Here is a 16354-nt window from a genome sequence, read left to right on the forward strand (position 1 = left end):
TTCATCATTATGAATTAATGGAGTTCTTTGTTCTTTCTAGATGTTTCAATGGTGTTTGAACTTCAACTGATAGAATATAATTTTGCTTTTAAGTGAATACTGTCGGTAAAAGGTCCACTGGAGATTCAACTGGTGAGCAGGCCATAGAAGAAAAGGACACTAAAATTCAGGTTGATTCAATGTCACTTATTGCGTGTATTCAATAGTTCCTCTTAGTTTTTCATTTATTTTTTAAATTTTTGCACAGATTCTTGAGAAACATCTGGAGAGGCTTAGAGAAGAACTAAAAAGAGAGAAGGATGATAGTCGTACAGAGAAAAGCAGGCGTTTGAAAATTGAGAAGGCCATAAAGGATTCATATACTAAAGTCGAGCAGGTTTCATAATCTCCATTTTAGCATTTGTTCAATCTGTATGATTTCTTAAATTAAACTCTGTTTAATTCCACTTTTTGTTCTGGAAAAGGGCAATTTAGCTTCTTGAGACTCAATAACAGGCCATCCTCAGATAAACATCATGCTGGATTGCATATATTATTGGCATGGTTTGTGGATATTATGGTGGATCATTCGTGAATCGTTTTATTTTGTGTCGTGAATCAATTCTGTTTGATCATTGATGTAAGATAGTGTCTCTTGGAGTCAGAGGTGTGCTAAAGTCCTGTATTTGCTGCGCATAATTAACTTCTGGCCTACCTCTGTTAGAAATGGAAAGTTTGAACCTTGGGAGTGGCTTAATTTTGTAAATTTACCCAGGTGTAGGGTTTTGAGTTTTTTCTTTTTTTGTAAAAAAAAAAAAGAAAAACTTTCACTCAGAAAATAAAAAGTCTAGTACTCACAATTTTCCAACTTTGTTATGGGATTTAACTACTTGTCCATATTTTACAACGCAAGTATCTTTGTATGTAAACAGAAACAAGAGCCTTGTTATGCATATGCATATGCCAACAGGCATCTTGGAAGGTGAACTTAATTTTGCTTTGCCAGTTTTCCTGCTTCCCATGCATCCTAATAGCTTCTGTCTTTACCTTCTTTTAAATAGGAAAAATCAAAGATTTTAAATGACTTGGAGAAGCATAAGGGAAACTTGAAGCAGGTTTCTGAAGAACTTAGACAATCTAAAAGCAATCTTTCGGAGGTATCCCTTGCTTATTCTAAATTTTTGTATGCCGTGCTTTGATCCCTTCCAACAGGCTACTGTATTTAAACCCATATTAAGCTCTTGGAATTCTGATATTGATTTGTTGATATGTGTTCAGAATTAATTAAGATGATAACAGATAGATTGGTAACTATCTCTCAAAGCGCACAATGAGATTCTTCTCTGCTATCTTTTGAAATAAATTATGAAAAAAACACACGAGAAAGAAAAAACAAAAGTAAAATCTTGCTTAGTACTCTGGGCTTTAGGATAGATAAGTATTCATTTTTCTCTCTTTTATAGTAATAATTTTTTAAATCTCTGTTGATGTTGAGGATTTACACGTTTGGTCATTGGGTCATATTGGTTATAGCAGGATGCTTTCCCTCATCCCCTTTCAGTGATTGGTTTGGACGAGAATGCTTCTACCTACGTTTTAGCTGCTGAAAATTTTGAGAAGACTGTGCAGTCAGTTTTGACTGATCTTGGAGTTCAAAATGTTCCTTCTGAGGCTCCTCTGGCCACAGATGCTTTGGTACAAACTAGCACAGGTGCTTTGGTGTAACATAATCTTTTTATGCTGTAAAAGTTACTACCGGTGTAGCTTCTTCTCCCCCTCCCTCCTTTTATAATGTGAATGGTTTATACTTTGCAGGTCTTGATGTTCCTCTCCAAACGCCTGATGTGGCACCTTTGGCTCCTGTAACAACTAACTTTCCTGCCAAAGCATTGGAAGAACGGGAAAAGAAAGTTAATTTATCCAAGGCAAAAGTAGAAACACGTAGAGCAGGGCGGAAGTTGGTTCGACCTCGTCTTGGAAAACCAGAAGGAGGGCCTCAGGGTGATATAGACATGTTAGCATCAGAACTACCAAGCAATGAAATCAGGCGTGTAACTTCTGGAAAATCAGAAACGGAAGGTGAATCAACTACATCAGCCCATCAGCTGGCTCGCAAACGTGTAGCTTCATCAACTTCTGAATTGCATGAACATCCAATTATTCATGGGGAGATCAGTTCTGAAGTGGCAGCTCCTGTCATGAAGAGGGCTAAGGGGTGCGATACCTTGGCTGATGAAGTTGGTGGTCCATCCTCTTCAACTTTGGAAAGTCTCAAAACTCAGCCACCTTTAGAAGAAGCTTCTGATATTTGTGAGTTTCCTCACGGATCAAATGAGGAAGCAGTTGATGTTGAAAAAGAGATTGAAATAGCAGGGGAGAAGACTGATAGGCCGAAAGAGCTATCAGATGGATCTATGAGCCATGATGAGATACATACTGATAGGAAAGAAATGCTGGATGAAAATCTGGATAGGCAGATTGGAGCGGAGGTGTCAGATGATGGGTTAAAAGATCAAGCTGAACCAGACAATTGGCATCTAACTTCGGAGATTGGGAGTGAGAGAGAGGAAGGAGAGCTAGCACCTGAAGTTACGGAACTTGAGGGTGGTAATATTATTGAAAGCGTTGAAATAGGGGAGGATCATAATGAACCAATTGCAACACCCGATGCTTCCCCCTCTAGAGTTGATGATGATACTCTGGCTGTGACAGCCATGGAGATCGGCGAGATTAACTCTCCTGAAATACAAAATGAAGATAAAAATGACGAAGGTGATATGGTTGATGAAACTTCAGAAATTCAAGATAAGTCAACTGATTGTAACCAAATTGATTTGGAGAGTGATCAGGCTGTTGAAACTACCTCAGTAGCTACTGAGAATACTCCTAGTACACCCCCGGACGTAAATGACTCTAAACAAGGTAGTCCTACCGTTGCTAAAAGGTCATCTCCTGTCAGTAGTAGCACGTCTACTACAATAAATTTGCAGGAGCGAGCCAAGGAAAGAGCTATGCTGAGACAGGCTGGAGTTGTTTCTTCATTGGATAGACGACCTGTGAGAACATTACGTGGTCGGGGTGGTCGAATAGAGCGTGGTGGCCGTGGTCAACGATCTGGGCGGGGACCACCTGGTGATTCAAATAGAAGTTAAGACTGCAATCCTGGATGATTCTATATGGACGATCTAAGGTTCCAGTCTGATTTTTTTGACCCTGAAGTCATTTTTTCTTTTACCAATGCCATTGAGCATCCACATTAGAAATTCATGCACTAGAGATCTACGTTGGAGTTAGAACTTAAATCGGTATAGCAGTTTTTGTTACCAACTATGTAAGTACACTCTGAACTTTTCGATTTTCTGTTTTGGAGCCTCCATCTATATGCTTTTGTATTTCCGATAAATGTGTTGTACAAGGCAGTCCAGTGTCAAGCGATTGTGCATATAGGCCGTTTCTTTCTTTTTTATAAATGAAACTGCTCCAATTATATCATAAATTAAATACGTTTATATCATCTGATTGTTTGATGAACTGCCTATGAAGCACCCTTTTTTTATTATGCTATTTTCTAAAACAGTATACACGAAGTAAGAGATTTGAAATTGCAATTTTAAAACACGGTTATTTTCAAATATAGTTAAATAAATCAAAATAAAATATAGTATCTATAGTGGGTTGTGATAGATCAAAATAGACTATTATTTGTTGGTTGTAGACTATTATTTGTGGGTTGTAATAGATAAAATAATAGTTTATCGTGATCTATGGGAGATAAGTTTGTCACCTTGAAAATATTCTGATTTGTTTGTGCAGTATTTTCAAATAAATTATTTGTAAAATTTTAATTTGAGCATGTTGAATACTTGACTTAAATTGTTAAGATTATGCAGGTGGAATAAAGTGCAATTGTCTGGGATTCATATATTAATATTAATTAATTATGTGACAATTATTGGAAAAGTTAATTGTTAATTTAATAGAACATTTACTACTGGCCTGATTGTTAGTGGAAAAGTTAAAATTCACTTTTTATCTATTTTTTTTTTATACAAATGGTTTAAAATAAGTTTCGAAAACATTTCAAATATTTGAAATATTTAATGGTAGTAGGTATTTAAACCTATTTTTCATGTCACCTTCTTGTGTTATTAAGTCTTTTGGGGAAAAAAAATGTTGCAATTGTGCACGTTGTAAAGCACAAATTAAACAAATATATACCAAAATTCAATTAGGAAGACAAGATTATTTAACTTGGCCTCAATAGCTAGGAACATCTATGTATATATGATATAATGTATATAAAAATATATACCTTGACAGATAGGGGAGTTATTTTAGATTATAAAATTGTTGAAATTATTTTTAAAATATAGTAAAATTTTAAATTTTGTCAATGAGTCTATTAACGTCGAATAGTGATATGGGTCTAAATTTTTCTATATTTTATAAATATTTTAGTTCATTTTGTTATATTTGAAAATGTTTGAAGTGTTTACTTTTGTATTTTTTTTTCTTCAAATATGAAATTTTCAGTTTTGCTAGTTTGACAATCTAGACATATTAGAGGTATATGTGGAGGAAAGCTTTTTCTATTTGATTTTCTACAAAAATCATGTTAGTAATTGTTAGAAAAAATACCGAATATATATTTATTTTCTTTAAAGAAATAATTTAGGTTTGGACTTTGGATGACAGGTTATTTTTAGATTTATAAAAATTAATTAAAATATTTACAAAATATAACAAAATATTATAAAACCTATGTATGACAAATATTTCTGTTAAAAATCGAATAAAAGTGTTCTATTCGATCAAAAAATCATCGGTTATTTTCATGGCTTTGTAAAACTACACTAAGATTCATACCTGACCTTGTAATAGCATAAATGTATCCTCCCTTTGGAAGGTGTTTGTTTGGGTCAATGTCAAAGTGAATGGAGAAAGTATTTATAGTAAGTAGGAGATGTATATGCGTCAACATACCCTACGATCTCCTTTATAAGTTTGCATAGTGAGACTTTAGCCTCTGCTTCATGGTGCTCTGAGTGCACCCTCTCTTCATAAAATGTTTGTATGAAAGAATCAATATCAGAGAAACTCCATAAATGGATAAGGTTGCCTTAGATTTTGCACTAATATTATCCTTCCCTTCAGCATAGCTTTGGGATCTAAAATGAAGAATTACAATTACAATAATAATACTTTATTAAGTACGCTATTGTTCTAGACCAAAATATTGGTAATTAAACATCATAGGAATAAGAGTTGTTCTAGTGTATTATTTGGTTGAGAATGTCTCAACTTAACGAAGGAATAACCAACCAACACTTTTAAGTAGCTTTAGCTCTAAACCATTCAAGTATCATTGCAAATATTAATGAATTTAAGGATTTTTTTAAGCGTTATCCAATTTTCTGATTGATTTGAAAGTTTTGTTTATTTCAACGATTAAACATAACAAGTGTTTTTAATAACCTTCTTTCTATTGACAAACTTACTGACATAAACTATACAACTTGAAAAAACACTATTAACATTGTGTTGGACCAATTGCAACACTAAATGTTCATAATGCACATGATAAATGGGGAAGGCCAATAAAAAGACTCAAGCCTATATCTTGGCTAGTTTGATTAAGGTTTTAGTCCAGAAATATGAGAACCTGATCACCACATGTCAGATCATGGAATCATTATAGGAAATGTTTGGACAATTGTTTACTCAACTCAAGCATGATGCTAAAAAAATTCATTTATAATGCTTGTATGAACAAAAGATCATCAGTTCAGGAACATATTCTCAACATGATGGTTCACTTCAACGTGGCTTAGGTAATAATGTTGTCATTAATAAGTCTAGTCATGTGAACTTTATTTTGGAGATTGGAATAAAACGTCATCTATAATTTTGTAGCAATGTTGCTATGAACAAAATTGACTACAACCTCACCACACTCTAAAATGAATTCCATACCTACGAGTCCTTAACAAAAGTCAAAGGACAACAAGAAGAGAAATGTTGCAACTTTCAAAAACAATTTCCACATAGGTAGGACTTCTGAGGTAAAGCTTGGAGCCTCTTCCTCTATGACTAAGAAACGGAAGAGGAACAAGGGTGGTGAGGGGAATAAAGTTTCCCTTCAGTTGTTGCTTAAAATGGTAAGAAAGAAAAGCCTACAAAGGGAATATGTTTCCATTGCAACCAGCATGGGCACTGAAAAGGGAACTATATGAAGTACTTGGTTGAGAAGATGAAAACCAAAGAAGATAAATATGATTTACTTGTATTAGAAACTTGTTTGGTGGAGAATGGTGATTCCACTCTGGAAAGAAAAACGCACAACTAACTTGGTGACTTATGCTAATATTAAGGCTAATATTAAGGCTAATAACTAATAACAGCATGAGTAACAGTTAATAGAAATAATATTCAGAACATAGGATAATTGATGACCTAGTTCGATGACACAACATTTACATCTAGGGCGTCTCAGACAGATAGAAAAAGATCGTATATTGCCTTATGAAATAGTTTATAAGTACATGATTATTGACAAATGTATACACATCAAAATATAATAATGATGTACACAGTCAATCCAAGTTTACCGATACTATATCCTTGGAGTATTCTAGACCGAACTTGTCTCATGTACACCAGGGTATGTTCCCCCTAAATTAGATATCACAAAGCGGTTTAGCTGTCAAACATTGATTCGTTGACCATTTACGACCCCTTCGCTTCTACTTTTTCAACCATAAACTATCTCAATAGTCAGATACCACGGGTGATAAACTCACCAAGATTAGAGATACACCAGCTTGTGCACTCCATGAAGATTCAAACTCACAGTTTATGTCGAAAAGCCACCCATCACAAAGGCGACAAACCTACACATAAAAGCCCACAACAAAACACAAAACCAACTCCATAAAATTCACTCGAATCCAAACAACTCAAAACAGCAAATCTTTCGGTTGGTTAGAATAAAAGATAAGACTAACCATTTAAACAAACAAATAAATAAATAAAAGAAAATTAGAGAAACCGACATAACAAACTCCCCCTTTGAGACCATTTTCTTTTATTTGTCCAAATAAGCACCAGCAAACAACCACAACGTTAACCAACCAAACAAAGATATAAACTATAAAAGCAACCAAGATATATATTTCAGTAAAAAAATCCAATAAGCACAAAAGAAGACCAAAAGAAACAACAATCCTAGAAGCAGTAAAAGATCCAGAAAAGAAGTCTAGAAACCAAAATAAGTAGTCCAAACAAATTATTCCACAGCCGACCAATCACAAAAACAAACAAAACAACCCTACCTTTTTTTTCCCACTACTCCCTCTTGCTTGCATAAAGAAATAAAAATCAAGAGGTTGGGGCACTAATTAGATGATCCCTCGCCATTAGTTGGAAGAAGCTTAGTGAGAAACTGGAGCATGGAATCAACAGTTGATCGTCTCTCTGTCAACACATGGATGACACTACCTAGAGATTGAATAGCTCCACTAAGAGAGTGAGCTCAGTAGAGAAGATCCAAAATGCGAGTGGCCAGAGCATGAGAGAGCAACATCCCATCATTTGACGTTCGTACACCAGTTAGAAGATCCTCATCAACCCCCCTCGGTGGAGAAATATTATAAGCAATATCATAAACATGGAATCCTTGAAAGAGGTACTAACTCAAGGTGATCGTCTTTGGAACAGGACCAAAAGCACCATGTTCAGTCAGAACCAAAGGATGTTGCTCAAGCAAAATTTCACACAGAAGGCAAGGGAAGCAAATTGGGATCTCGATACCAAATATCTCAACATGTCTCAAAAGATTATTAAAGACAAACTGACCCGCAGTCACTAGAGCATCGGTTCCAATAAGATAAATTAAGTTAACCAATGCAGTGGAAACGATTGAAGCATGGGTTGAGGGGTACCAATTAGAAATGTCAATCTTGTGAAGAATGACATATTTGACATTGAGAGAGAGAATGAAAAGTTGTCCATCAGCATCCATTACATTCAGAGTCCCTCCAATTAACTTTAGGGCCAACATCTCAAGGGTAGAAAGAGTGATGGAAAAATCAAGAGGGAGACTGACACCTAGAAACCGATTTATTATAAATGGACAAATATTGAAGCAAAACGCTCAAACATGAACTTTTTTAAATTCAGCAGCACTAGGATCATTAAACTTAGGAAGTAAATTAACAATTAATTAACGAATTAACCGAGGATAAAAAGGACCAATAGTAGTGACGATTCTAGTCAACCCAGCTCGATTAATTAGTTCCATAACAACTAAGCAAAAATAATGTTGATCAGAAATATTTACCTTATTTGCAATGCATCGTTGGACCACATACTTCCATTTTTGGACATTATCCTACAAATGGAATGACACCCCATCAATTGGAACAAAAGGAAACTTGGTGGCAGCTTTCTTCTTCCAACCTTTGTAATGATAACTTTTTTACCCTTGAAAACAGGACGTCGTGGAGGCTTTGGAGGTGAAGGCACAAAAGAACTAACTGAAGGAGACACCCTTTCTGTTGAAGTAGGAGTGCCCACTACATGAGCAGATGAACTAAGGGGTGCAACATTATTCACAAGCGTAGGGTCAGGAATGCCAAGAGCAGTGGTTTTGATAGTAACGTCAGGGGTAGAGTCATCAACATTTGGAGCAGAAAATTTGCAGAGGTAGCAGAAACCTTCTCTGTGGGGTGAAAGGAACCATGAGGAGAGCGACGAGGAGATGTAATAGAAGTCCTTCAAGTACATTGCACAAGTCGAGCAATAGCAATGTGATTTTCATATGAGGAATTAGATACCACACTAGACATATCAGAATTAACATGAGGCGCCTCATGATCATAACACACTGAAAAACAACCATTTGGTACTCGAAAAACAACCAAGAAGTAGAAACTTAAGGATCAACAGAAGGGCGAGTAGATCTATTCAAAGTAGGGGAATCCGAAGTAGAGGGTCGAGAAGCAAAAGGAGCCACAAAAGGCTCAAACTGAAGAAGTCGCACCATGCAAGGGTGAAGAGGCACCTTGTTTAGGTTGCGAATCCACAAGGCTAATGTTGCGTAACCTAGGTCACCACTAAAGTATCATCTTGATTTGCTTTGAAGGAGGCAACAAAGCATTTGTAGATCGAGACGATGGATTATTATAGGATGAACTTTGACAGACAGCCGTACCTGAAGCAATGGAGAAGTGGAGGAACGATAATTGCCTTTGCGAGTGGATACCATTACGAGAAAATCGAGAATAATATAACCTTATGAGTAGAGCAAAGGAAGCAATAGGGGAGAAGAAAAGACACACACAGCAATTCAAAAGAATGAGCGTCAAGCACCAATATCTCAAAATTTGTGAAAATTTTCAAAACATATTCCTTGTGGGTCGAGTAACCTAATAAAGGCCCAATAGTCAGGATATTTGACAAATAGTAAATAAATAAAGAGAAGCCCACTTGAGATTTATAATTGTTGTAGGGTATAGTAACAAACACCTAGCCTAGCCTGAAGAGATTCAAACATAGCAACATCCAAGGGCTTAGTGAGAACATCAGCAAGTTGAGATGGACTACGAACATGTTCAAGCATGATGACCTCATTTTCAACAAGTTATCGAATAAAATTATGTTGAATATCAATATGTTTGGTTTTGCTATGTTGAACAAGATTTTTTAGAAATATTTGTGGCACTCATATTATCACAATATAGAAGCATAGTACTCTGAAGAATTCCATATTCAAATAACATTTGCTTCATCTAAAGTAGTTGCATACAACTACTTCCAGTTGCAGTATACTGAGCTTCAGTCGTAGATAGAGAAACACAAATTTGTTTCTTGCAACTGGACCAATTTTTTAAGAAGAAACAACCTCGATATGTGTTTTTTCGATCTTCTAAGCAACTGGACCAATCAGCATCATAGTATCCAACCAATGTAGAGTTGGTATCAAATGAATACCATAGACTATACTCATATGTGCCAAGGACATATTTCAAAATTCTCTTAACATGGTGAAGATGAGACACCCAAGGAGCATATTAAAAATGAGCATAGACATCAACAACATAGACAATATCTAAACGACTAGCAGTTAAGTTTAACAAACTGTCAATCATGCTTTTGTACAAACTTTCATCAACCCTTTCATTAGATGAGTCTTTTAGATTTTAGCATGGGAGGCTGCAAGACTGCGCTTAGATTGAGATTTTTCCAAGCCAAATTTGTTAATCATGTTTCAAGCATATTTTTCTTAAGACATAAAAATGTCATTATTGCACTATCTAACTTGAAAGGCCAGAAAAAAGGTCAACTCTCTAATCATACTCATTTTAAATTCCAAGTGCATCTATTCAACAAACTCATTAACTAAAAACTTAGATGATCCTCCAAAGCTTATGTCATCCACATAAATTTGAGAGTACTAAAGTCTCTACCAGATTGTTTAATGAACATAGTCCTATATGCTTTCTCTCTTGTGAATAGCCTTGTTGGGAAAGAAATACAATCAGTCCATCGTATCAAGCTCTAGAACTTGCTTAAGCCCATACAGTGTTTTGTGCAATTTGTACACATGTTGTGGATTAACGGGATCAATGAAGCCTTTAGTTTGTGCTACAAACACCTCTTTACTCAGATATCCATTGAGGAATGCACTATTGACATCCATCTGGTAAAACTTGATTTTACAAATGTATGATAAGTCAAGCAACAGAAAAATAGCTTACAGTCTGGCGACTAGGGCAAAAGTTTTCCTACTATCCACACCTTCTATCTGAGAGTAACATTGGGCCATCAATCAAGCTTTATTTCTAGTGACTGTCCCATGCTTATCTGTTTTATTCTCAAACATCCACTTAGTATCAATGATGTTTGCTCCAATAGGTTTAAGAACCAATTCCCACACTTGAGAGCATCTATGACACTAGTGCGTTTAATAGGAAATGTATAACACACATTGTTAATCATCTTGGCATAATCTAGTCGTTCCTTTTTACAAGTCATAATTGGACTTTATATTTCTCGAATGATACTACTGGTAGGATGGTTCTTCTGAACATGAGTAGAAGGGACTCTCGCTCGCTTTGCTGCAGAAACAGTCAACCCATCATCCCTAGAAATGTTTCTTATGCTATTAATCGAGGGATCAACTGAAAGCTCGTTATCTGTCTCTTCTGCAGATAAGTAGTTTCCCACGTTAGTGTGTCTGCTATTAACTGGAGTAGCTTCAACATGACTGCACTCATACTAGGAGTGCAGGTTTTAAAGCAAGAAAAAGTGTATCGTAATTATCCAGTTGCTTGTATATATTTTCAGAAGAGTCATTTCTAACCACATTCATTGATTCCATGACAGTTCTTGTTTGTTTATTAAAGACCTGAATGACCTACCACTTGTGGAGTACCCCTAGACGATACCCTTATCAGACTTGGAATCTAATTTTCAATTAAACTCTATGTCTCCCAAAATGTACCACGTACGACCAAAGACATGAAAATTTTTCACATTTGGTTTTTTACCTTTTTAAAGTTGATAATTCGTAAAGAGAGTTTCTTGACGAAGAGTAATATGATTATGGATATGACAGACAGTATTTAACGCTTCTACCAAAAAATATAACATGAGGGATTTAGCATGAAGCATAACACAAGCCATCTCTAGTAGAGTTCTATTCTTCCGTTCCACAACTCCATTATGTTAGGAGGTTAAAGAAGCTAAGAATTCATGAATAATACTTACTTTCGATGACGTCTCTGAATCTACAAATCATTGAATTGGGGACACCACCCGTCGGAGACCTTCCTGTCCTCTGTGATGAGATTGGTTTGTGGGAACCAATTAGGACGGAAAAAGGTTTAGAGATTTTTTAGAGAAACTCTTTTCTTTTTGTAGAGAGAAAAAATATTGGCTTTTTTCTTGATGAATTAGTTAAAGAAATTGTTTTCTTCCAAATATTAATAACTTTCTTTATTGGAATAGGAAAAGGATTAGAAGAGAATCATGAGATTCTATTATCAAATCTACTAATTAATTAACAATTAATCAATTAGTTAACCATTAATTAAATCATACTTAATTAATATTTCATTTAAATATTATTTAAATATTATTTAAATAAATATATTTCCAATATATTATAGATTTATATTAATATAATTAATTAAATCATATTTAATTAATATTTCATTCAAATCTTATTTAAATGAATAACTTTCTAATATCTTATAGATTTATATTAATATAATTAATTAAATTATATTTAATTAATATTTCATTCAAATCTTATTTGAATGAATATCTCTGCAATATCTTATAGATAAATAAAACTAAACTATTAATTAGTTCTTCAATTAATTAATAGTTAAATTAAATATCTTATAGGGGAAATTTTAAAAGTAGTAGATTTTACAAAATATTTACAAGCTATAGCAAATTCTATCACTGATAGTCATTGATATGTTATAGTAATAGAAGACTATCAGTGATAAAATCCAAAATTTTGCTATAATTTGTAAATATTTTAATTTATTTTGCTATTTTTAAAAATGTCCCTATCTTATATTTAACTTAAATTAAATTTGAATCATATTCAAATATAAATTTCTCCCATAACCAATAATTTTAATATAAATTCAATTCACATTAAATTAATATTTGAACTCATTCAAATATTTGAATGAGTTCAAATATTTTACCTCTTATAAATTAATTTTGAATCATATCCAAAACTTAATTTATATAATAAAGTTTGATAAATTTTATATTATAATCTATTACTATATATTAAACTAATTCCCAAAGTAGATTTGAACATTTCAAATTACAACCAATATAAATAAATCTCATTAACTTTTATGAGCTAGGAAGGGATCTAATGGACCTACAGATCAGAAGCTGCAACGATATGAGATTATTTGACTAAACTCATTAACCTCATTAATCAATATTCTTTAACTGTGTGTACACTCCACTAAAGATTCACAGTCGAACTCTTCTGACTGTAGATATATTTCTATGTCTATGGATATAGACTAATAACAGTAAGTTAGTCCCTCACGAGTGTTCGTAACACTAACTGGGTCAATTTACCATTTTACCACTGAGTTACCTCTAATCCTTAAATACCAATATTTCTCCAATGAACAACATGTTTATGGTCCTACCAATAAACAGAAATCTCTCTCATGCCATAGAGAGGGTATGACCCTTTGTTCAAGACCTAGAGACATCATTTAAGGAAACATTCATCTACTTACCCTAAAGTATGGTAAGAATGAATTCAATCTTGTGTAATTATGTTCCCAACTCCCAACTCGGTCTTGTCCCCAAAAATGATAAGCTTATTGAGTCGACGATCTGACCACTCTCACTCGTACAAATCAAAGAACAATCCATCGCAAGTAGAAGTTTACAATATACTCAGGATTAAGACTAAGATACCTAGGTCATTCAAGTGAAATAGAAACCTAACTAGCTAACGGAGTTACATCTAATGGTTACTATTTCGCGATTCGATGTTATGCAAACTCATTGTATAGAATACCCTCACTCGTATGTCAAATACACGAACGCATTGGATCATTGTGTTTGTATCAAATACAAAGTGAGTTGTATCCATAGTGTTATCAAGATAAGATACTCAACCTTATCCCTATACTATAGACCCTCTAAGCTGATCTTGAACATTGATCCATGTATGTCTCTACATACTGTTCAAGACTCATTAAACAGTTTGGGATGTTGGTTTATTGGATTTAGGTTATTAAGACAAAAATAATAATACAATCAATAATAATTATTACAATAATCACACTTTATTAATAACGGTCAATGAATAATATTTACAATCTACGAGTTTTAGGACATAAATCTCAACAACAAATGATAGGGATATGAATGAGTCAAGCCTTAGAACACAATCTTTTGTGTTCTTCGACTCCATTTTTTCTTGTTATACTCAGGAAAAATGAAATTTGGATTCTTTACATCTCTCATTCTAAATCAAAGAAGAAAGGTAGGGATGAAGCTAAGCTTATTTTCATTGGATTCGCACACTTTTGAACATGAAGGAGATGGATGTGTATTTATAGGTGTAGGACGATGGGATATAACATGGTTTGAGGCGCCCTAAATTCTCTAACTTCTAAATCACTCTTCTGTGACGTTAAAGATGTCTTTTTGTCTTTTAGCTGACAATCTCACCAATCACTCTTGGCTTCTAACGATTAATATCGCCTAGCATTACTTTCTTTTCTCGCTTGGATGGTTGGCGCAAGTTTGGATTGCCTTTTGTTCTCCTTTATTTCACTGATTCGCTTCTTTTCTCATAAAATCCTAGGTTAAAACAATAAAACTGTGATAAATGGGCATTTTACCTTTGCTACTCGCATAACACATTTGTTCTATTGTTACCTACTTTGCTATGCGTTATCCTCCTTTACATCGTGTTAATACTCCATTATTCTATATAAAAGGCTATAATAACTTATATTTCTACAAGTTGTTGCACTACTAATATAGACACAAATGAAAATGATATTGACATCACATTCAAGGCAAAGTTTACGTAATATTCATCACCCCTAGTTTATATTATGGATGACAAAGATGAGAGTTCATCTGATCCATGAAGGTTTGTTCACAATTCAAATATGTGTGACAACTATGCTAAAACATGGAATAAATATCTCATAGTCTATTTATGATAACACTCAAAATGTTCATGATTTTGAATATGACATGTATTATCAAAAGTCAATCATTATGAAGAGAACTATTTTTCTGTATGATGGCACCACAATTGACTTAGCTAGCCACGAGAATTCTTAGGACCAATACATCCCTTCACTAATCACTTACAACTATCAATAGTGAAGGGGTAGGGGTAGGTGGGAATCCACATTTAGTTATAGACTAATGTCGAACACAGACAAAGTAGAGGGGTCGAATGCACCATATCAATGATGGACTACACAACTCACTCTATCAAGGTCATCACATACTTCTTATCCACCAAGTCCTATGTGCACAAATGTAACATCACTTGGACAAGAACAACTTATACATGAAGGATGGTTTTTTTTAATCAATGATTCATTCAAAGACAAGCAAACAATGACTGCGATTAGGAACTTTAAATTTCAAGTGTTGAAGTCATTGAAAAAACTTCTAACTATGGCATGTAAAATGGACATTTGCAAGTGGAGACTACGTGCAGTACGAATGGAGCAAAGTTAAGCTTTTAAAATATCGAAATACTACAACATGCACACATGGTCCCAACCATTGATAAGTCATGACCACAAGTATCATATTATTTTAGTTATTGAAAAATTAATAGTAAATAAAGTAGGCGGCCATGGTTGAGTCTATAAACCAAAAGACATTATGGATGACTTTGTGTAGAGAATATGAGGTAAACGTAAGCTACGATAAGGCATGACGTGCACGAGAGTTTGTTTACCCCATCTATACGGGCTTACCTAAGGATTTCTACAACATGCTTTAAGCTTATGGAACCTAGGTACTGTGTTTGATATTGAATAAGATGATACAATATATTTCAGTATACATGTTCCTGGCCTATGGACAATCAATCCAAGGATATTCGAAATATCGTCCTCCTGTGATTACTGATGGATCCATATTTTAAAGGAAAATATGAAGGAAGTCTGTTGGTGGTTGTTTGCTTCAACGATAATAGCAACCAACATTCTCTAGCATATGAGATAATTGATAAAGAGTCTAACACTTCATGGTCTTATTTTATTAGACATCTTAAAACATGCATAAGAGAAGGCCCAAACATGGTTATTGTGTGTCTAATCATCACAAAGGAATTACGAGTTGAATAGTTAGAGTATTCCCAAATACCTTTTAGCATTACACACATACCAATTGAGAAACAACATCTAAAAGAAATTTAAGAATGCAATATTAAAGGTAAACAATGCATCAAGAGCCTTTAGGATGTTTGAGTATAGCGTTTTTTAGAGTAATTATGTGGATTCAATAATAGAGTGGTGACAAAATACTGAAGAATGTCGACCTAGAATGATGTGCACGAGTCCACCAAAGTACTAAATAATATGATAACATGACAAACCAAGATGTAGAGTGCTTCAATTAACTAACAACAGAGGCTAGATTACGACCAATAACACCTTTACTTAAATTTATTGGGTAGTAACTTTAGGAATGGTTTTACGATTGACAAACCTATTGGTACTCATATACTACACTAAAAAGCAAATGGCCAAAGAGTTCGATATGGGTAGACGGTACCAGGTAAGCCCAATCAACCGTCATTCATTCATTGTAAAGGACAACTATTTGGATGGTATCA

The 16354-nt window shown here is 34.3% G+C and overlaps 2 protein-coding genes across 3 annotated transcripts in view; one reads left to right on the forward strand and one right to left on the reverse strand.

Moving 5' to 3' along the window:
• LOC101216510 (nuclear-pore anchor) overlaps positions 1-3510 on the forward strand; it is a 60885-nt gene extending 57375 nt beyond the window's left edge. The window contains exons 44-48 of one of the 2 annotated variants that reach the window (XM_011660754.2): positions 94-170; positions 248-376; positions 1041-1136; positions 1513-1690; positions 1795-3510. In XM_011660754.2, coding sequence (XP_011659056.1) covers positions 94-170; positions 248-376; positions 1041-1136; positions 1513-1690; positions 1795-3131 — 1817 coding nt within the window. In that variant the 3' untranslated portion in view covers positions 3132-3510. The remainder of the gene's footprint in view (positions 1-93; positions 171-247; positions 377-1040; positions 1137-1512; positions 1691-1794) is intronic. The other variant, XM_011660755.2, reaches the window with a different exon arrangement.
• Positions 3511-6475: 2965 nt separating this feature from the next.
• LOC116405024 lies at positions 6476-9350 on the reverse strand. Its single transcript, XM_031888534.1, has 2 exons — positions 8318-9350; positions 6476-6869 (listed from the first exon to the last, which is right to left on the reverse strand). The coding sequence occupies exons 1-2, from the start codon at positions 8761-8763 to the stop codon at positions 6833-6835; spliced, it is 483 nt and encodes a 160-aa protein (XP_031744394.1). The 5' UTR covers positions 8764-9350; the 3' UTR covers positions 6476-6832.
• Between the last annotated feature and the right edge of the window lie 7004 nt (positions 9351-16354).

This window comes from Cucumis sativus, chromosome 7, assembly GCF_000004075.3.
Source record: "Cucumis sativus cultivar 9930 chromosome 7, Cucumber_9930_V3, whole genome shotgun sequence".
Lineage (NCBI taxonomy): Eukaryota > Viridiplantae > Streptophyta > Magnoliopsida > Cucurbitales > Cucurbitaceae > Cucumis > Cucumis sativus.